The sequence below is a fragment of the Canis lupus genome, chromosome 25 (assembly GCF_048164855.1).
Source record: "Canis lupus baileyi chromosome 25, mCanLup2.hap1, whole genome shotgun sequence".
Taxonomy (NCBI): domain Eukaryota; kingdom Metazoa; phylum Chordata; class Mammalia; order Carnivora; family Canidae; genus Canis; species Canis lupus.
In genome coordinates, this window is record NC_132862.1 from 41,832,465 (window position 1) to 41,855,491 (window position 23,027).

The window sequence follows — 23,027 nt, forward strand, 5'->3', positions numbered from 1 at the left end:
AAAAAAAAAAAGGAAAACAATGGGGTGGAACTAGGGCCAGGTGGGGGTCAAAAGAAGTGGAAGTATCTATAAAATGAAAGTTTTCTCATGATCTCAGAGGTCACTTCTGGGTCTCATGCATCTATGATACAGGATGTAGATTTCTATGTTGTAGATCCCAGCAGTTCTCCCCTTGCTTATTTTGACCAGGGACAAGTACAGGGGACAGTATGCAATCAAAGAATTTAAAAAGCTCATAGAATCCCACAGAGTGCTAGAGCTGGATTTCTTTGTGGTTCCAGCTTTCGGGTGAGGAGGGGAAAGGGGAAGACAGTGATCAAGTGGGCTTGAATGTGGGGAAGGAGACTTAGCACACCCCTTCAGCCCAAGAAGCTATACTTTATCTGTTTTATACGTTTGGTTCTACATACACATTTCTTTGAAAGAATGTACTGCTAGAACACCAACTTTCCCATAAAAAACTGAGGCACAGAGAGAGGCAGTGACTTGCCCAAAGTACTGGCAAGTAGTGATGGAAATCCTGAATTAGACCCCCCAACACCTGGGCCTCTGCCTGCCCAGCCACAGCCAAACCCCATCTGCTAATGCCTCCGTAAATATCATCCCTTGTTGTCAGCAGACATTCCTGGCATCCTCTCAGCAATCCCTCTTTGTTTGAGAATCATGGGGAGAGAGGACCACCCTTACTTAGTGCCTGTCCCCTCCTGGATTCCAGGAGCACACACACTCCCCAGCCCCATCCCCCTCATGCCAAGCGCCAGCCTTCCTTTGGGGGTGATGACCAAGCAGCCCCCACCTGGACAGGGCCTCGAGTGTCTCCACATGGGTAGAGATGAAAAGAGATGATTCCATCTTGCTGGATGGAAATCATACATCCATTCATTCATGAAGACTGGGGAGCATTCTAATATAGATCCCTCTCCGAGTCTAAATTATAGACTGTATTCTTCACTAAAATGAAGCTGGTTTTTAGAGGGAGCTGGAAGTGTAGTAGGCAATGCAGTTTTTCCTTTTTTTGAGGTGTCTTTGAGACCTGATGTGTCAACATTAAAACCCTTTGCTCTTTGTTCAGAGAAGGGGTGATTTTCCTCATTGGGTTTAGGGTTTCACTTCTCCCCTAGCCTGGTCCAGGTAAGCCACCTTAGCCAGCTTTTTAGACTAATGGTGGGCTGGGATGGCCTGCCCTCAACTGCCCTAGACAACACAGTGTCCACTGCTGTGGCCTTACAGAGCCCCAGAAAATCAGCCAGAGATTTGAAGCAGCCAGGCCTGCTTCTCCCTTCAGATGCCTGGGCTCTATGGGGAATTTTTAAAAAATTCATTTAAAGGAATGCTTGTTCCCCAGCCTTAGGATCTGGTGTATAACCTGCTAAACCATTTGGGTTTATTTAATCTTACTTCGTAAGTGGTGACTCTAATTCTATCAATCCCTGAATCAGAAAGTCCACTGGTGCCCATTGCTTTTATAATCAAGTCCAGAATGTTGAGCCTGGCATATGGCTGCTTTGTCAATTTGCTAATTCCCACTTCTTTGCTCGATTCCCACTTGTCCTGGGACTCTTGCTAGTAGTTCCTCTTCAGCACCCCAAGACACACTTTTCTCTCTGCACTTTGTGCATTTTGTTGGATGACACTGATGTGACTATCTCCTCTTCATCTTGGTGAAGTAATAAGTGTTGGGGCAGGAAGGGGTGATGCTGAAAAAGGAGGAAGAGCAGAACATAATCCTGAAGACTGGTGCACTGGATGAGTGGAAGGATGGGAGTGTCACTTGCTAGGATTAGGGATTGGTAGGGGAGATACGGACTTAGCTTCAGCTGGGCTGGCAGTCAAGGACCTGTGGCCACAGGAGTGAGCCTAGGGCCCAGCAGGCTTCTGAGAGTCATCGGCATTGGAGACATAGGTGGAACTGGGTGTGAGTGAGGTTGAAAAGGAAGGCAGGAGGCAAAGCACAAAGATTGGTCCCCACTTTGCTCCAGTGGGAGTGCCAGCCTTTAGTTAAAGAAGTGCACCAAGAAGAGGACCCAGCCAATGAGACTGAGGAGAGGAGACTTGGTGGCATGATGCACAGATTAGAGCAAATTAGAGATACGGAAAGGATTGGGAGAGGGTGGGGCTGAGACACCAGCAGGGAAGAGAGAGCTTCAAAAGGATGGTGTGAGGGCAGCCCTGATGGCCCAACAGTTTAGCACCGCCTTCAGCCTGGGGTATGATCCTGGAGACCCGGGATTGAGTCCCACGTCAGGTTCCTTGCATGGAGCCTGCTTCTCCCTCTGCCTGTGTCTCTGCCTCTCTCTCTCTCTCTCATGAATAAATAAATAAAACCTTTAAAAAAAAAAAGGATGGTGCGGTGGGCTCAGTGGTTTCAAATTTGGCAGAGGTGAAGTGGCAGGATGAAGTCTGAAAAGCTGCCTCTGGCTTTGGCAATCAGAAGTGACTTTGGATGAGTGGCATGGAGGGGGCAGCTGGACTATCTTGCGCTGCTCAATGACTGGACAGTGAAGTGAAGCTTCAGGCCTCGGTGGCAAAGAGAAGAAGTGCCTGGCAATCATTTGAGGAGACAGGATGCAGGGCCACATGGGACTTGGGAAGTAAGTCAACCAGGTCAGGCGTGGGAGCCTTCCACCTGCAATTGCATCCTGGCTCTGGGCACTGGTCTGGTTGACGACCACCTCACTGGACTTCCTTTCTTCTCTTTGAGTGGGACATTATACAGAGAAGACTCCTGGAGATAGGATTCAGTTAGAGACAAAGCTGGGCTTCTGTACCAGAGCACAACAGGGCAGAGAAGTTTCTTTTTCTCTCTTGTAACAGTCCAGGGAAGGCACACTGTTCTGCTCCACACAGTCACAGAGGGATCCGGGTTCCTGCCTTCTTGTTTCTCTACCATACCCGAGAGCAGAGTGTGGTCTCCAGGGGTGGTTCCTGGACCAGCATCATCAGTATCCCCTGGAAACTTGCTGGAAATGCAAATTCTCAGGCACCATCCCAGACCTTCTGAATCAGAATCTCTGGCCAGAGGGCACAGCTGCTTATGGTTGTAAAAGCCCTCTATGTGATTCTAATGTGCCCTAAAGTTAGAGAACCATTGCTCTGGTGTGCTCTCCTTGTTGTGTGGTGGAAGCTGGGTGTCAGGCACATCTGTGGTCTGCTGTCAGGGGAAAGATCATGGAGATGTGCATGGGGCAAGCCTGGAAGTGGCATTTCTACTCACATCCCATTGTCAAGAACTACCACTCAGCCAGATCTAGCTGCTGAGAGTTTTGGGACATGTGGTTGCTAGGTAGGTGGCCATGTATCCACTTACAACTTCATTATAATGAGGGAAGGGAAACAACTTTTGATAGACCACTAACAGTCTTGGCTATCTTAGAAATCAGATTTAAATCAGTTTTAATCCACTTCCCATCCTCTAGAAGAAAGAAGAGGATACCTATCTGCAGGTCAAAGTTAAGGCTTATATGTTTAAAAATGTACACAGGGGGCTGCCTAGGAGGTTCAGTTGGTTAAGCATCTACCTTCAGCTCAGTTCATGATCCTGGAGTCCTGGGATTGAGCCCCATGTTGGGGCTCCTTGCTCAGCGAGGAATCTGCTGCTCTCCCTGCTTGTGCCTCACACTCTCGTTCTCTCTCTCTCTCTGTCAAATAAATAAATAAAGCCTTTTAAAAAAAATTTACATGGGGTGGGAGGTTGTCAGTCATACCAGCCCCCAAATGTCTGCCTACTAATGTATTTTGTCCTGCCCAGCCTCTGTTTGGAAACTTCTAATAAAAGTCAAGAGTCCATGCAGTTGGCTCCATCAGATGAAAGACATCCAGTCTCAGCACAGGGCGAGAGAGAGAAAGATCAGAAATGAGCAGCTGGGTGCTTACCAGGGCAGCTGTACACACCTGCATCGACAGTGCCCTGCACAACTCCAGGGGCAGCCTCTCATGGGGCCCCTGATGTGCACAGCTCCCCCTGGAGTTGAGTAATGTAGCTGCCCTGTCTTTGTTGCATTCCTATGAGCCACCCCTCTGCTGAACCCCAATACCTTAGGCTCTGGGGCCTTCCTCCTGCCCTTGCTCTTTACCATATAAATCCTGAGCATGCCCCGAATGGGCCACCTCCTAAACCTCCATTCTTGCTAAGGTAGGCTTCTCATGGAGGTATCTCCATGCTCTTAGTACCAAGCTTGGATAGAGAAATCAACTCTGGCTGGAGATTGAAAAAAATACTTTTTTTTCTTCCTCAGAGCCTGATGATAGCCCAGACCAGAGAGTCTTGACTTTGACACCAACAGTGCCAGCGATGGATCTCTGGGTCTGCCAGAGGAGCCTCAGCCCCCTCAGTTGTAAAGGTGACGGCACCTGAGACCACTAAATGAGAGACCTGGCCTGGTCACTAGCTGCCACTGCAGGGGACTGAGGCTTCTGACTCCTGGCCAGGGAGTCTGGGAGGGCCACTAGGACCAGAGGTGGCTTCTCAAGGCTCTCAAACACCTCGTCTCCAAGACTAGAAATCTTACATTTCTGAAACACAGGCAGAATGGCTTGCCTCCTTCGGATCGGGCATTTGTTTATTTAATGAGCTCCTTTCAGGTCCGGTGCACACACACTCCCAGCTCTCATGGCTCCACTGCCTGGCTGCTGAGCCTTGTACAGGAGGAAGGAAGGAAGCCGCAGGTGACTGGTGCTGAGCTCCCACTGGGGTGGGCCTCCGGGGCTACCAACTCTCCCAGCCTCCACTGGACAGCCATCTCGAAGGGTGGGTGCAAAGGCAAGGAAAAGAAGGTGTGCGGTTCAGAAGGGGGTTACCTGCACACTCATCTTCCGAGCCTGTCAAAGCTGCCCCTCCTGCTGTGTGCTTCCTTGTGGGGTCTGATTCCATGAGGAAGTATCTGACCATTTACCGGGTGTTTCCCACCAGCAGGGGCTGTCCTGTCCCTGTTAGTGTGTCGTCATCTGGGTGATTTTCAAAAGGATTTTCTACTTTGGCATACCTTGGACAGAGGTCTGTGTTTCTCACCTGAGGCTGGAACTGAAAGATGAAGGGAAAGAGGGGATGGTGTGGAGCGGACACAGAAAGCTCTGGGGAGAAACAGCCAGTCCTTGGGCTGGCTTAACATCCACCAGATTCCTCCACATTCATGCAGGTTCAGGATACAGAAGGGATAGGGTGAGTTTTGCTTCTCTCTTTTCATCATCTTTGACTTAGATGTCCAGGGAAACTGTGTGAGAAATATTTATATGACTCTTAGAAAATTCAGGAGCTTTCCCATGGCCCATGAGTGCATGTGTTCATCTGTTCATTCCTCCATTCAACATCTAGTGATCACCCGGGTGCTGTGGTGGATGTTCAGGGTACAGAACTGAGCTCAGATTTTAGCAAATGATGTAGTTAAGAGAAATGCCATAGGCTCAGCAATTGGGGCTTGGTGGCCCTGTGTGTAAGAGCAAGTAGCGGGTTGGGGAACTCTACAGCATATGGAGGGGATAGGGCAAAGAAATTCAGGGGCTTGGAATAATGGGTATTATTGACAAGCAATATGAGACAGTGGTGAAGAGCCAGGATTGAACATCTAAACTGGGACATTTTTTACATGAAAAAGGGCACTACCAATAAATATGTGTAGTCAGTAGGTGCAAATCAGGGTTGTACCGGAGACACTGGTATTGTGTGGGCAGACTGGAACATATGGTCCCTCCGAGAAGAGTCCACCTTGAAGCCAGACTGTCTGACTCCAAATGCCACCCCTGTTTACTAACAGTGTGGACCCTGGCAAGCTCTATAACCTCCATCTCCCTTTCCTTGTTTGTGAGGTGGGGATGATGCTCATGCCCACTCACAGGGTTACTGTGAGGAGTAAAAGAGATACTACTTACAAAGTGCTTAGAACTGGGGTGCCTGGACGGCCCAGTCAGTTAAGCACCTGCCTTCAGCTCAGGTCATGATCTCAGGGTCCTGGGATTGAGCCTCACAGTGTACTTCCTGCTTGGTGGAAAGCCTGCTTTTCCTTCTCCCTCTGCTGTTCCCCCTGCTTGTGTTCTCTCACTCTCTGTCAAATAAATAAATAAAATCTTTTTTTAAAAAAGTTCTTAGAACTTTTAATCAAAGTCAAATCTTTAATCAAAGATCAATTAATATTAGCCATTGTTAATAATAGGCATATGATCATATACACAGAGCCTTAGGTGATACAGAAGTGGTCAGTGAGTGAGATAGTCCTTCCAGTTTTACCAATGAGAGAAACTGAGGCTCACGGTCACCAGCAAGCCAGAAGCAGAAGTGGGGCTAGTAGGTGCAAACCTAGTCCTCTTGAGTCACAGGAGTGAGGACTGGGTCATAGTGAGAAAAGAGGGAATGGGTAGGGGTACATCATCACCTTCTGGGCTTAATGACCTCATTAGTCCTGCTTTGATGACGGAGACTTGCCCTATTGAGAGCCAAGATGAGGTGCTTCATGACCACTGTAACCCTTGCCTCCCCCTTTTATTTATTTCATAACGTTTATTATTTTAGTAACATGATTAACAAAACTGGAGGCTACACATTCTTTTCAATGCACATGGAACGTCCACTGAAAGGAACGGTTTTCTGGGCCATAAAGCAAGTCTCAACAAATTTCAAAGGACTGGAATTACACAGAGCATGTTCTGTAGCCACAGTAGAATCAAGCCAGAAGTAAAGAAGAAAAAGACTACTAAAATATTCCCAAAATGTTTTAAAGGCAAGAGACACACACATAATCTTGGAGCAAAAAAGAAGTTGCAGTGGGAATTAGAAAATGCTTCAAAATGAAATACTTTGAAGTGAAAACACCGCAAGTCAAAATGTGCAGAAAGCAACCAATGCAGAACTCAGAGGAAAACACATAGCCTTCAATGCATGTATGCACTTTGAAAAAGATCTAAAAGCTATACAATTAAGACCTCTGCACTTTACTATATATTTGTTAAGTTTTAATTTTAAAAGTTTAGAAAAAGAGGAAATCATCTGATGTAACAAATTTGCACTAAAATACAAGTGAGTAATGTTTAATCATATCTACATTCTAAGGAAGACTTATCTAACTAAAGTGATTTTTTTGTCACACTTTCAGACTGGAAAATTTCAGGTGGTCAATGTAGGAGAGTTTAAGAACCTTTTGAATGGAACTTAGGCCAACCTATCCAGCAGGAAATTATATACAAGTTGAATTTTATGGTCACATTGGGAGAAACTGAGCTTAGAAAGTAAGATGTTGATGAATGATAAAAAAGAAAGAGAGGGGGGAGAGAGCAAGAGAAGACTAGGAAAAATAATGTCCCAATATATTTTCATAAGTTCACACTGGGAAGTGGAAACCCAAGGAGCTTGTTCCTGGTGTCAATGGGCAATTTCTAGGGTCCAATGTATAATCCCAAATTGATTCCTCTATACTTCTATAGAAAACATAATTCTCTATAATTCTTATCCTGTCTCCTTCCACCACTGGTTACTTGATTTTGAGGCTCACCTTATTATTAACCATAGTTAAATCTTACTAATATTTGTGTCACTCTTCTTTTATTTTTAAAAAAGATTTTATTTATTTACTTGAGAGAGTGTGAACATGATCGGGGTGGGGGGTACAGAGGATAGAGAGAAGCAGACTCCTCACTAAGCAAGGATCCCAATATTGGGGCTTGATCCCAGGACCCTGAGATCATGACCTGAGCCAAAGGCAGACACTTAAATGACTAAGCCACCCAGGCGCCCTTGTATTCCTCTACTTTTAAAATGACCCTCCTGTCTGAACCAATCTGCTATGTTCAGGTAAGGTCCTGATTTTCTGGGTGGATTCTTCATGTCACCAGGGAACAGGTGTCCTGTCACGATCATCTAGGTAGAGTCTACTAGCAGGTGGGTGGGCTTAGGGGCAGGGGCCGTGAGACACTATCTCCAGCTCTCAGACACATGGCCTCTGGCTAATGTATTCTCTAGGGGTTACCCACACATTTTCCTCCATTGGAGAAGCTCTTAGGGAGTTGGTTGTAATGATCCCTTTGCTTTTGTGTAGCACTGAGACTAAGAAATTACAGTGCATACAGTTCTTGTGAACTCTCCATCCTGCCAGATCTTCACACCACCCTGCAAGGGAGACAAAGCTGGCCCAGCATCAGGTCCATTTCACAGAAGAGGAAGCTGATGCCCAGGGTCACACTGCTGGCATTCACACCCAGTCTTCTAAGCTGCTGACTAGTTATCATTGTGTGTTCATTGATGCTTGTCAGAAGAACTAGGGAGGTCCTCATTTCATGGGTTAGGCTGCAATTTACAAAAAGACCCAGGAAAAACATACGAAAGGTGATACCTATCTCCAGGCAGAAGGTCCAAACCTCAGTTTATGTATAAATATGGAGAACAAGGAAAAAGCCAAACCACCTGTTTCAGATTATGAATGGAGCCCTGACTGATCCACATAATGCATGTTGGCACTTGCAAATGAAGTAAAAAAAAATAACCCATGTACTTAGGAGAACATCTCTCTCTGAGTATAAAGACTAAGACTTTTTAGTGCTAGGATTTTAATTCAGGTTCCGCCTACAGCACCATCCACATGACACTATAGTTAGCAATCGAACCTTAAGTTTGGTCCAGAAGAGTTGCCCACATTCCTTTACCTGTACACCAGAAGTGTGGTCATATAAAAGTAACTGGTGGTGGCCCAGAGGCCCAGGCCACCCCATGGCCCACTGTTGCCCTAGCAGCTGCCAAGTCCTCAGCCTTGAAGTCAAGGAAATGGAGGACCAGGAGAGTGGTGTCCCCCCCGCCGGGTTCCCCCAAGCAGTTTGGTATCTTGGTGGAGACAGCCACCATGGTACTCCTGACCCAGGCATGCCGGCCCCGCCTGGGGTCTCTGCCTGGGGAAGACTTCCTTGTTCTTAGCTTCAACCAGAGGCCACCAAACTGAAAGAAGGTACAAGAAGCCAAAACTAGAACTGTCCAGACCAAAGTAAAACATCTGCATCCACGATGCTCATGTCTCTCCACTTTCTAGTTCCATGTCTTGGTTTCCTCTTCTGTAAAAGGGGTAGTATCACTATCATGGGATCCTATTAGTAATAAATTACTTACTGCACATACAGCACTTAGCTCAGTGCCTACCTAGTACGACGTAGTTAGCACTTAGCAAGTGTTTAATTATTATTATTATATCAGTCAATCAAAATCTTGTTGGTGGCCATGGAACTAGGAGACCAGATCTCTCCCCTACTACCCATCTGCAGCATGATTTTGGCCCTGTGTCATCCACCCCACCCCCCACCCCTCTACCTCTACCCCAGGCTTGGCTCGCTCAGTTCTCAAATGGCTCCCTCAGGGCCCCTTTGGGCATCTTTCAGCTAACCCATTCAGAGGGTCGGAGAAAACCCCGCTTTCCTGATGGCTTTGGAAGGACTGTCCACCCACCAGGAACGGGTCCAGCAGGTGGAAATTAAATGAGAGAAAGACAAAGACAAAGAAGGACAAAGCTGTCTGTATGCGGGAAAGAACCACGCTACGCAGGACTGCAACCAGGCTTCATTAGGAACCTAAATTAAGTTATAAATTCAACCACTCAGATTGTGTTTTTCCTTTCCAACTGTTTTTGCCATCCTGCAGGCATGGCTGCTTCCTGGCCGCAAACCCAGAGGTAGAAACTGGCACTTACTGAGCGGAAAGGCTGGGGATGGGGTAGGGTCTGGTTTCTCCCTAGCATATGCACACTGGTTTTGTTTTTATTGTAGAATCACTTCGCTCCCCGGAGTCCCCTCTGCCACCTCAGATACAGGGTGCTCACCTCTTAGGAGGTCAAGAGTCAGGACCCCCCACCCTGAGCTGCTGTGAATGGGAGCAGACCCAGGAGAGGTCTGTGGGAGACCAGAAGTAGAGAGTGGAGGGAAAGGGGAGGAGTCACAACTGAAGTGTGGCAACAAGACTGGGCCCAGCTCCTAGTCTGATCTGTTAGCCTTTCTCCGCTGTGCCAGCCCGGCCTCTCGGCCTCTGCTCACATCACACCGTCCCCGCTGCCTGAGCAGCCTTCCCTCCTGTTCTGGACCTCAAGGACCAGATCAAACGTCCCCATGTGGCAGAATCACTGCCACTTCCTCTGTGCCACCATCAGGGGGTAGGGGTCATCTGCATGCCTGTCCCCACCCCCACCATTGCCCTGAGCTCTGTAGGACTAGCGCCAGTGGTGCTGAGCATGGCTCCTGGCACCTCCTGGGGACTCCATGCACATCTGTTGAATGAGTGAAGGATGGGGCTGGCCCAGGGGCCAAGTGTGCCGATGTACTCACCTGTGACTTTGACAGTCTGCCTCCCTTGCCACCCATCACCATTAAGGGACTCGGCTCTGGCTGCCAGCAGCCCCCAGGGAGGGTCCACTCTGCTCCCAGCTGCTCGCCCTGGCCTGGCCCTGTGCAGCACGAGTTCCCACACATCTGCCAGCCAGCTGGGCTCTTTCCACATACCCTTTATCTTTTCTGCATTTGAGACTCGTTTCCTCGGGGCGGGGTGGGGGTGGCAGTAGAAGATATCATGATCCCCAGTTCTCACAGCTCATGACTTCACACATCTGGCCTGATGAAAGTCCCTCAAATCTATCCCTTCACCATCAAGGCGTGTGCAATTGCTTTTCTGAGAATCCTGTCCTCTGGTATGGGTCCTGACTGTGCCATTAGCAGCCCCAGGCCTCTGGCTGCCCTTGACCACCGGCTTTGTTGTGTGCTCAGAGCCTTGGCCTGGAGGGACAGGCACCCTGAAGTCCCATTACCAGGCTGGGTGGGAAATCTGACATTCAGCAGGAGCTGCGTCCCAAATGTGAATTCTGTGTGAGAGGTCTCTCTCTTTCTCTCTCTCTCTCTCTCTCACACACACACATCCCCCCCTCCCCACTCAGTTCTGTCTATTCAGATGCAAAGGATTATCACAGTGCAGGGTTATGGACCTGCAGACATAGAAGGGGCTTTAAAGAACTGTTTCAAAGTGGTCCTCAGACCAGCAGCAGCAACAGCGTCTGGGAGTGGGTGACGCGCCATCTGGTTTGCCTGGGGTGACCCAGGTTTTAGCACTGAAAGTCCAATATTCTGGGAAACCCCTCAGTAGGTGCTGGGCAAATTAGGTCATTAGCCACCCCAGATAACTCTGACCCTTCTCAGGAAAGCCACTGTCCTGCCCTCTAGATGGGAAAATAGATTCCTAGAGAAGGGAAGTAAGGTGCCTACGTGCAGGCAGCAAGAAAGAGCCCAAGCCCAAGCATCCCACCTCCGTGTGTAGCTCAGCCACCCCGTCGCAGGCCGCACATGCAGCAGACGCAACAAAGTCGAAATCGGGCAGCTTGTTAGATTTTAAAAACACTGAAAAAGACCCAGACCAGTTGCTGTTGCAGGTGGGCACCGCGGTCAGGTGGGGAAGGTGAGGAGGGACCCCACTGACCCTGGGGCATATGGCTGGGCAGCACTTGCGGAACTGGGACTCCAAATGTGGGCCACCTGGGAGCCAAGGCCCAGAGGGAGGGGCAGCAGGTCTCCTAAGAGGCCAGAGAAGAGATCAGTCTGCTTGAAGCGAGGCCCTAGGAGGCACCGTCACCTCTTCTATGTTCTCAAACTAGTGCAGGACTCCACGGCAGATGCTGACCACCACCTCTGGCGGGGGGTGGCGGGAGTGGAGGGGAGCAGGTGTCTCTGCCTTGCCTGCCCCGACTGTCTGCCTCTTGCCTCTTAAGGACATTGCCTCTCATTGGTTCAGGAAGTGCAACTCCCCTGGACAGAAATAAAACCCACTTAGAAAGTCTGCTCCCTGCAAATCCTCAGACACTCCTCAGAGCTCTCAGAGGCTCAGAAGCCCTGGTTCCTCCACACCTGTTGGGTCAGGGAGCATATGCTTCCTTTTCTCCTCTCCAGGGGCCACTGTGGCCATTCCCACCCCCAGAACACCCGCCCCCCACCCCTACCCCTATCCCTCTTCCCATGTATTAACTCTCTAACCACACGGGAGGCCAAGGAAAACAAGGTCCTATAGAGGGTGTCCTCAGGACAACTGTCGGCCTGCCTGGGGTCCCATCCAGAACCACCTGGCAAGTGGGCTAGGCATGCCCCCTCCTAGGATGGTGGTTGCTTCCCCTTCCCTGTCCACCTGTCCCGGCTCACTAGGCAGTCAAGTTAAGGGCATGTGGTGTCCTGAAGGTGATGCAGAATGGCAGGAAGGGGTTCAGTGAAGTCATCTTTGATGGGACTTGCATTTCAGAGAGTCCCCTGTCAGGGGTGGATGGGCTGTGGCTGCTGCGTGCCCAGAGACCAGGTAAGAAGTTAGCATTGCAGTCCAAGAACGAGATGGCAAGGTCTGAACCAGACCTGTGGCAGCAGAGACGGTGAGCAGGAGACAGACACCCACAGGCAGGCAGTGAGTACCATTAAGAGACAGCGGGGGAATGACCCCAGGGAGGGGGAAGAAGGAGCCACAGGGGAGGTTGACATGCAAAGGAAAGGCTAGGAGGACGGGGGAGTGCAGGTCCCAGAAGCCAGGGAGCAGGGGCTGGGCCACAGTGCCACATGCTGAGAGAGAGCCCAGTGATGTGAGGTGGTGAGGATTCAGCTGTGCCAGAGTGGCATCAGTGCAGGATGGCAGTGGGTTAGGGATTCGGGAGAGGGGACTCGGGCAGATATTTCCAAGTGAAGCCTAGGGAAGCAGCCAGAAGAAGGTCTAGGGTAAAGGAGCATTTTTGCATTGAAAAAAAGGGAAACTTGTGCATACTGATTTCCCTGAGAAAGATTGCCCAGCTCCCAAATCATCTGAGATCCAAGCTTTTTTAAACTATGACTGCTCTTTTCAACTCGTAGCTCAAAGTGGCTGCTTGAGCTGCAGTCCTTTAATCAACCTTCCAGGCAGCAGGAAGAAGGAAAGGGTGAGGAGAGACATGCTCCCTCCTCAGTCTAAGGATATTTCTGATTATCAGATATAAAGAATAACATTTATTGATGACAAAAGGATCGATCTACCAGGATGATACCACAACTCCAACTCTGTATAAATAATTGCAAAATGTCTCAAGTAAAAATGAACAGAACTGAAGGAGAGACAAATTCATGGTCACTGTGGGAGTCTTTCAACAGAGAGAGGGACAAGCAGATACAAAATCAGTAAGGAAATAGATGTGAAAAGTGCTGTTAACAAATTTGGCCTCACGAGCACACAGAGTTCCGTACCCTACAACGGCAGTTTTCATGTCATTTATTCAAATGCACGTGAAACATATGCCCCCAAAATGAGACCTCTAAGAAACTGCGTACAGCACTTCTGCCTACATGCCAGGAGTTAACCCTGCTGCACCCCACAGGAAGGGGTGCCGGGCAGTGTCTGCTCCAGGTGGCCAGTACCCACTAGCACTGAGGGATTCTGGTCCTGAGGCCAAAGGAGAGAACACGTATCAAGGAAACCAGCCATCTGTGTCCCTTCCTCAATGCCTCCCCCGATAGCTCTGGTTCTGAGAGCCACGCCCAACTGGTAAGACCTTGGGCAGGTCAGACGCTCTGCACTCTCTCCTGCCTCTGCCTCTTACTTGCTATGTGACTCTGGACGGCTTATGTAACTAGCTAAGCCTCTGTTACCTGATTTTTCAAAATGGGAGTAACTTGTACTTCCTAGGTCTGTTGGGAAGATGGGATAAGATGACATGTATAAAGCACTTAATTCTGTTCCTGGCACATAATAAGTGGACAATAAATGTGAGCTGCACAGACAGGTCAGGTAACTTACCCGAGGTCACACAGCCGAGAAATGACAAGGCTAGCTTTTAGATCCAAGCATCTGGCTCCAAGCTGGTACTGCCAACTTCTCCAGGGCCTCTGCCACCCCCAGAACGGGGCCCTACCCATAGCAGGGGTGCAGTGGGGGATAGGAAACTGCTACCAGCAATTAGTCATGTCACTTTAGAGAGTGTTAGTGGGGACATTCCGTCTCCGCAGAAGGTCGACTTAATGAACCCAAAATTTCCCATGACCCTGACATTCTGTGGTTCTGTCTCTACCACTAATGGGTGAAATTTTACCTTTAAAAATGTGTTTCTTTTTGTTAAATCCTGTCTTCTGCCTCAACTCCTTTTTCAGAAATACGATTTTCCTTTAGAGGGTCCTGACTCCTCAGTTTACAGGTCTAGAAGAGTCTGTGGCATGGTTCTGTGGGCCCTGTTTGGGAGGAGAGCTACAGACAGGAGAGGCCAGGCCCCAAACAAACTGTCCAGTTGCTAATGGCCCACGCTGGTGCAGAGGAGCTCTTGTCAGGGCCACCTGTGGAATGACCGCATAATAGCTCCGGTTCCAGTCGCCCAGCTGACCCCATCTGTCACCATGTTTTGCACATTTTTTTATAGGCTTCCTTTTTTCTCCTTCTGTATTTTTTTTTTCCACCACACTGCCTCTCAGACAAAATTGGAGAAAAATGGGTTTTGTCCTTTTTTAACCAGAAGACTAAAACTCTTAAATTACCTTCTTCAAGTTCTGCAAATAGAAATCCCAAATAAGCCACCTTTTCCTTTCTCTCTTCCTCTCCCTGTCTTAGGAGCCCAGGAGCTTGAAATAAAAGGCAGAATGGTGGTTTAGGAGGAATGATCTGGGCTTGGCCCAGCACTGACCCAGGAAAAGGAGTGGGGTGGTGGCAAGGAGGGGTGGCTGGAGGGGGGCAGTGAGGGAGAAAGAGATGTAAGGGAGCAAAGCCAGTGCCCCATTGCTTATGTTTCTAGATTAAAAGAGGTTCCAAAAAAAAATTTTTTTTAAATAATAATAAAAGAGGTTCCCTCGAGACAGCCAGTTACTCAGGGAGCAGCCACTCTGAGTGTTAGAGCACAGGTGGGTGCCCAGGAGAAGAAGAAAGTACAAGGGTCGTTGTTCAGAGTCACTGAGAAGCACTTAGGACTACCAGGTGCAGTGAACCTCCTCTACCTGTGTCACCCCACCTATGTCGCAGTTCCCAGGGACTCCATCAGTGGGCATCAGGACAAGGAGAGGGAGCATGTCTCCAGGGCAAACACTAGGAATTTTAGGGCTGGAGTCCTGGGTCCTAATCCCTGCTATGCATGCTAATAGTAATAGCTAACATTTATTGAGCACTTAATGTGTGCCAAGGATTATGCTAAACACCTCACATAGATTTAATCTTCTAAACAAGCCTTCAATGTAGGCATCATTATCATCTCTGCTACAGATGATGACACTGAGGAACGGGAGGTTGCATGACTTGCCCAGAGTCTCGCGTATCTTGTGGCAGACCTAGGTTGAACCCAGGGAGTCAGACTGCAGAGCTCTTGTACTTCCTTCTGCCAAATGACTAGGTCTGCTGCTCTACTTCCTCGTTTGGAAAGTCGAGGTACAGGGGACCAGTGGGGTGGAGTGGGTGAAGTTGAGGTCCTTTCCAGTGTGGACTGTCTGATCTGGAGCTCATGCCTCACCTGGGCACACAGAGGTCCTGAGTGCCAGAGTCCAGGGCCAAGCAGGCATGCCAGGTGTGCATGAGGAGACGCTTGTGTGTGTGTGTGTGTGTGTGTGTGTGTGTGTGTGTGTAAAACAGGTACATCTAGTCCTGTGACCCTGGTGACACAGCAGAGGGGAGTATGAATGCAACAAGACCAGTGCAAAGTCTGTAGGAAGACTTGTAGGTTAGAGTCATGGCAAAGGGGCAAAACCAAGATCCAGAGAGCCTAGAAAATTCTGCCCAGTTCACGTCTATTGTGCATCCGTCAGCCTTTACATTTCCCTGATCTTTGCTTCCAGGTTTTATACCCACAGCCTCCGACCCACCTAGCCAAAGAGGTTAGGAAGGGGCTCTGGCTCTGGGAAGGGCAAGGTGGTTCTCCGCAATGCCCCCTGCCAGCACATGTGTCTTCTTTGCAGGCCCAGCAACCATGGCCCGTTACAAGGTGGAGCAGGACGACTGGCTAATCGTCTACCTGAAGTATTTACTCTTCGTCTTTAACTTCTTCTTCTGGGTAAGTGAATTGTGCACACACATCCCCTGGCCCAGCACGGAGTGAGTCAGATCACCTTTGCTTTTTGTGAGTCACCACTCAGGTTGATTTCTTCCAAATCAAAGACCACCCATGGGCAAATTCTGCCTACTTTAAAGCAAATATGTACATTTGCTACTGAGGGGGAAGAAAAGAATCTGGTCTGCAGGTTGGCGTAGAGTCCGGACCACATGGCATCTGAATAGAGGATGCATAAACATCACAATGAGCTTTGTGTTCAGCCTGCTGTACAACGGGTCCAGCTCTTTCTTCCCTGCTAACTTGTTGTACCAGTGCCTTGTGGGAAATGTGCCTGCCTGAAATAATTGCTCGTTTTCCATGGAAGGCCATTTGCCTCTCATGGTTAACATTCTCCAAGCCCAGGGAAGAGAAACCAAAGTCCTGGGGCACAAGGCTGGGGCCATGGGAATGACCGCCATGGTGACTCCTCTCAGGAAGCTTATTCGCTGAGGTCTTCCAGGAGGAGTGGAGTCTGTCTACTTGAGGCAATTATCAGAGTAATTGAGAGCAGAATATCATCGGTTCCCCCAAAATAACCAGACCCTGGAATGCGTGTGTGTATTTTGTTTTACAGTCTCCCTTAACTTGGAGAGGCAGAAGGGTCCTGGGAGAGCAGGCTTTGCTAGGGTCTGCTGTTTACTAATGGGATGACCTGGAGGCAAGCCACTTAACATTGGTTGAGTCTTTCCCAGCTACAAAATGAGAATCATTTCTACCTGCTTGGGATTTATTAAAAATAAGACAACAGGCCCCAAACGGAGTCACTCATGCTAAGCTTAATGTCACCAAACCGATACTTACAGTCTTGGCTCTCCTAGAAATGACATCTTAAACCATCAATCAGGAATCGCCTGATGAGCACTAGTTAGGTAACCCATCTGCCTTCCCGTAAAGGGAAGTAACCTTGCAATAACCAACCTGCTTCTTTGTCAAATATAACAGCCTTATTCCCACACCCATCTGGCTATAAAAGTCTTTCATTTGGTACAAACTCATTGGAGCTCCTTTCTATCTGCTAGATTGACTGCTGCTCAATTGGAATCAATTTCTGCTCAAAGAAGCTCTTAAAATGTTTAATATACCTCAATTTATCTTTTAACAATTCGATTAGCAGGTGCCCTAGAATGGTACATGTTAAGTGCTTTGCTCGGTCTCTGCATGTAGAAGGCATTCCGTAAATGCAACATTTCAGATATGTTAGCAATAGAAGGCCTGAAAAAAACACCAAATCAGCCTGCTGAGAGAGCAGATCTGAGGTTCCTGCTTCCCCAGGGAAGCAATGCCCTCCCTTGACAGAGTCTTAGAAACATGTCAGAGAAGCAAAGGCACAGATAGGTTATATCTATGTGTTCTGGGCCTTTCGCTAAGACTAATGAAATTGCTTGAGATGGGGCAATGTGTTAAAACCCCGAAGGATCGTGACATGGTAGTTAAGGATTGGTGGGCACAGCATGGCCAGAGTTTGGGAGAGCCTTGGAGAGTAGACGCTCATTTGATGCTATCTGTTAAAAAGTGGAATCATTTGATGCTTGTTTAAATGCCTTTTGCAAAGTCCCTAAAACAAACAATGAACTTATTTTATTTGCAACTTTTATCTTCCTGAGCAAGAGTTTCCTGGAATAGTAAAGCTGGGTTGATGAAACCAGCGGACTAAACAAAGCCACGCTGATGCGATCAGTAAGCTGTGTGGGTGCAGGTAGTTTTGATTCTTAGAGATAAATCCAATAGAGTGCTTAAGATTCTCGCTGAGTGAGGATTTTTTTTTTTTAGGAATAAGTATGCTTTTCCGTATCATAAAAGCCTATGTCTCCACCATTGATGATCCCTGAAATACCGCAAAGTATAAATAAAACAAAAATTGCCTGTATCTCAGTAAATTAGCTTCATAGAGCTGCCATAATGGAGTATCATAAACTGGGTGGTTTTAAACCATAGGAATTTAGCCTCTCACAGCTCAGGAGGCCATAAGTCCAAAATCAAGGTATCGTTGGGGCCATGCTCCCTCTGAGACTCTGGGTAGAATCTTTCCTGGACTCTTCCTAAATTCTGGTGGTGGCCGGCAATTCTTGGCATTCTTGGGCATTCTTGGAATTCTTGATTCCAATCTCTGTGTCTGCCAGCCTGTGCTGTTCTTCCTGCGTGTCTCTGTCTTTATGTGGCATTGTCCTTTCCTTAGAAAGACCCTACTCATATTGGATCAGGGCCTACCCTGATGACCCCATTGTAACTTGATTCCATCTGCAAAGACTCTATTGCCAAATAAGGTCCCATTCACAGGTCCCAGGGTTAGGACTTCAACAAACCTTTCTGGGGACACAATTCAAGCTATAATGTTCACCACTTAGGGATGATCCCCGCTGAAATCCCCTCTAGATTTGGCCCTAATCAGGACAAGAGATGGTGGTGACCTGCCCCATGGGAAATATTTGGAGACAAGCAAGGGACTTGGGAGGTAAAACTAGGTCATGAGCTGGTTGAGAGGAAAGATTGGGTGGATGGTGAAGCCCCTCACTGCAGTGGTAGACCAGAAGGACGAGCAGTTTGGCGTCAGAAGGAGAATTTGGATGGTGGCATAGTGAGTTTGAGTTGCCAGAAGACATATGAGCAGGGATGCTCCGTGGGAAGTTGGCTCATGGGAAGTCTGGATCGTTCCCACCCAGATGGTGGCTGCAGGCACAGAAGTAGGTAAGGACCCCCAAAGACAGCATGGAGACTGGCCCCATTTGCCCTAACCAAGGGAGCTCCTAGGTTGTGAGACCTTCAGTGCTGCCACCAGGTAAGCCCCAGGCAAGCCAACAGGAGGGGTCCCCCAGGGAGGCTGGAGGAGGGGAGGTCAGAGCAGGTGAGGAGGGGGAGGCAAAGCAGGAGGAACAGTGTCCCAGAAGCAGGAGACTGGGAGGCAGAGCTGGCGTGTTAAAGGGACAGGACCTATCAAGTATTTTAAGGCCTGGAAAGTGGCCATTAGGTGTGACCACACAGTTTATTGGTGGCTGTATTGAGAGAACTCCCAGGAGAGTAGTGGGGGCAGGGGCCGAGGAAGTAGGTACTCCATGTAGACAATACCTGCTGGGCCCCAGGAAAAGAGAGAGGACAGTAGCTGGCAGGGCCAGATGGCTGTTGTTGTGAGGCACTCGGCCCAGAATATCTTTGGAAGTGCCGTGACCTTGCATGCACTGCCTGTGACCACCCCTAGGGGCTCTTCCAGCCAGAGCAGGCCAGAGTCTGTCCACTCAGTGCTTGCATTCCCTTGGGAGTGGTAGGGAGAGGGACATGAGGGTGGCAGCCTAGGCAGATGGGCAGCAAGCATGTTACCAGAGCAGCTCCCAGGGAGGGTCAGCTTCCCGCATAGAGATCTCTTTGCTCTGGGTTAAAAATACCCCTGCCTGGTGGCCTGGATGGACATGGACCAGTTTCCCAGGGACCCATTCAGCCAGGCCTCGTCCACCTTATAACAGATGGTCAGTTTGGGGATGTTCAGGCCTCGGTCTCCAGTCCAAGGACATCCTGGCATTGTCCCCTGGATGCGCTGCTGTCTCCTCAGAAGTAGATATGGGACAGACTGCTGGCCCATCTCCTCCCACACAGAGCACAATGTCATACATTTTGTAGCACGCCAAGGCCCTGGGAATTTACCAGCATTCCCTACGAAGGGGGCTGTGTCGTTGAGGACCCCTTCCCACAAGAGAATGATCCCCCCACGCACACCCCAGAGTCCGGCTGCCGGCCCTCCATCTGAGCCCCTCTTACAGGACACACAACAATGCGAGTGTCTACACTGGTCAGTGCTCCCACTCCTTCTGCCTTCTCCTTTGACTCTAATACAGAGCATCAGGGAGGATCTTCCAGCTACTTCTCCCTGACACCCCTTGCTACCACCACTACCCTGTGCAGACACAGAGCGAGCCCAGACGGCAGGGGCAGAGTGCCCTTCTACTATGATTGGGGTGAACACTCAAACTCCCTTTCTCCCCCAAAACAGTGTTCCTTCCCTGTACATCCTCTTGCCATATTCTGTCCAAATCGAGCACAGAGAAGATTTTTAAAAAGCCCTTCCTCGGGGCAGATATGATGCCTAGCATTTGTAAGGCACCACTGGAGAAAGACTTTCTTCGGATTATGTCACACGATCCTCAAATCAACCCCCGTGGTCTGTATGGCCATTATCCTTAGGCAGGGAACAGGCTCACCCAGTTTAGGATCTTGCCCAAAGGATCTTACAGTGGTGGTAAAGAAAGCTAGCATTGACACCCAGGCATCCTGGTCAATAATAACAATGGTATTATAATAACAATAAAACTCCATCCCCAATGTTTAGGAAGCACTGTGCTAGGCACCTGGAATGCATCAGTGGACGGAGTCCCTATGATGCATGGCACTTACTGTTGCAGGCTTCCTCTGTGCAAGGCCTTCACCTCCCCATTCTGTTTCACCTTCCCAGCACCCCCGCAACCCTGGGCAGCGCTGTCAGAGCCCCACTGTGCAGTGCCAGGAGCGGCATGCCCAGAAAGCCAGAGCTGGAGCCCAGCCCTCTTCCACCCTAAGCCTACCTCGTGGCCACCAACTCCAAGTCCTGCACTCTCCCTCACTGTCTTTGGGGTCTATGTGGGTTAGTGAGACAGCAGAGCATGCTGGGAAGACTGGGGCTCAAGTGTGGGTTCAAATCGAGATCTTAATTATTTGCCATGGGACATTAGTTGCTAGGGACTGAACTGTGACCCTAACGTTCAGAATTCATACGTTGAAGTCCTAAGCCCCAGCGTGACTATATTTGGAGATGGGGCTTTGAGCAGGTAATTCAGGTTAAATGAAGGCAGAAGGGTGGGGTCCTAATCCAATAGGACTAGTGGCCTTACCAGTGGAGGAAGAGAGAGATCTCTATCAGTGTGCACAGAGGACGGGTTGTATGAGCAAAGCACACGGTAGGGAGGCAGCTGTCAGGGAAGGGGGTCCTCTCCAACACTGAATGGGTCAGCACTTTATCGTGGGACTTACAGCCCCAGAAATGTGAGATGGGAATACATTTCTATTGCTGAAGCCTCCCAGCTGTGGTATTTTATCATGGTAACTTGAGCAGGCCAACACAGGCAAGCCACTTACTCTCTCTGAACTTCACTTTTTTCTTGTCTTCCATGGGAGTGTCAAAAACCTGTAAGAATTAGGGGCACCTGGGTGGCTCAGTCAGTTAGGCATCTGACTCTTGGTTCCAGCTTAGGTCATGAACTTGGGGCCATGTCAGGTTCCTCGGGAGTCTGCTGGAGATTCCCTCCCTCTGCCTCTCCCTCACTCGCACGGGCTCGCTCTCTTTCTCCCTCTCTCAAATAAATAAATCTTTTTTAAAAACCCTGTAAAGGGATCCCTGGGTGGTGCAGCGGTTTGGCGCCTGCCTTTGGCCCAGGGCGCGATCCTGGAGACCCGGGATCAAATCCCACGTCGGGCTCCCAGTGCATTGAGCCTGCTTCTCCCTCTGCCTGTGTCTCTGCGTCTCTCTCTCTCTCTCTCTCTGTGATAATCATAAATAAATAAAAAAAATTTAAAAAAAAGAAAAAAGAAAAAAAAACCCTGTAAGAATTAAAGATAAACATTTGGGGAAATAGCACAGTTTCTGACACACGCTTGGTGCTTGGCTTGTGTGTGTAGCTATTTGAGTAGACTCATTTATAGCTTTCCATGCCCATTAACACTGGACTTAAGACTTCAGGGATCATGACCCATGTAAGAAATACATGGAAGCATAAGAATGCTTACATGAAGAATTGTGCAGGAAAGCAAACTTACCCTTACTGGGCACAATGCAGTCTGATATTTTCTCTTCAACTTGGTGGCATTTCGTTTTGTTTTGTTTTGTTTTTTGATGCAGGTTATGACCCCACCAAATTGATTTCACAGCCCTAATGGGCTAAATTCCAAAGTTTCAAAACCCGGAGCAGTCGGATGGTGCAAATGGGCCCTACCTCCACCCTGACTCGGGCAGGATGCAGATGCCAGTGGTCACATGCCAGGCCTGGTAGTCTCAATGAGCCGTTAAGCCTAGTCTACCTGCCTCCCAATCAGCTGTGCTGTGCTTGCACAATTTGAGGGTTCTGAATCAAATTACCCTTTGCATTGATTCTTACATCCACTCTTTTATATCTCCATTCCCATTTTGTAGAGAGGAAACTGAGGCTCACATGGTTGGTAGAAACCTATGTTACTTCTGGGTTTTCTGACTCAAAGTCCAGTGCTCTTCCCATCTGCAGAGGCCACTGATCAATGATTACAGCCATAGACCTGCTCCTCTGATGCTTACTTGGAATCCAAAATGGCCCCAAGGTTCAAGATTGAACTTGAATTAGGATGTTTCAATGGTGTAGGCATTCAGACATGCAGAGTATGAAGAATCTAAGTAAAACATAGGAAACACCACAATAGACACCCATCTTCTGTGCCCAAGCTCTGTCCCACCTCTGGCCCCCTGGCCCCCAACACTCAACCCATGCCTGATCCCCCATCCTTCACTATCACCCTATCCCTGACTCCACCCCACCCCCTGGAATTTCAAATAACCCAGTATTGATTGGAACCTTCTCACTGGGCAAGGGAGGCCCCCCCTTGGCTCTGGGTCAGGAACCAAAAATACCAACACCTTCATCCCTCCTCCTCGACCCTAAAAAGAAAACAGGATCAGGCTTCCCTACGTGGTGCCTCAGAAATGCTTTTCTTCCCTCCCGTTTCCTGCATGGCTCCCTATAGCTCCCATCACCCCTGCAAATGTTGTTCCCTAATTTATTATTTTAATTATCTGCTTGGCTGTGTTAATAATCAAAACTTTCCCAGCCTCCCAGGAGCTATGCCAGGCTATGGGAGAGCAGGGGGGAAGAGCTGGCTGCTCCCAAAGCTCTGTGCTGCTCCAGGGTGTTGTCTGAGGTATTGGTGCTTCTCTTGGGGACCAGTGGGACTTGGCCTCCAGGGAACCCCCAGATCCCTTAGAGGAGACAGTGAGCCAACACAGGAGGCAGTGATGGTGGAGGACGTGTGTCCCAGCCAGGG

At 48.9% G+C, this 23,027-nt stretch overlaps 1 protein-coding gene across 11 annotated transcripts in view; it reads left to right on the forward strand.

Moving 5' to 3' along the window:
• Positions 1 to 23,027, forward strand: part of TSPAN11 (tetraspanin 11) — a 74,835-nt gene that overhangs the window by 16,272 nt on the left and 35,536 nt on the right. For all 11 annotated transcript variants that reach the window (XR_012017829.1, XR_012017832.1, XR_012017831.1 and 8 more), the window contains exon 2: positions 15,868 to 15,962. Coding sequence is in view for 7 of the 11 variants with exons in the window: in XM_072799351.1 (XP_072655452.1) it covers positions 15,879 to 15,962 (84 nt within the window). In the remaining 4 variants the exon portion in view is untranslated. The remainder of the gene's footprint in view (positions 1 to 15,867; positions 15,963 to 23,027) is intronic.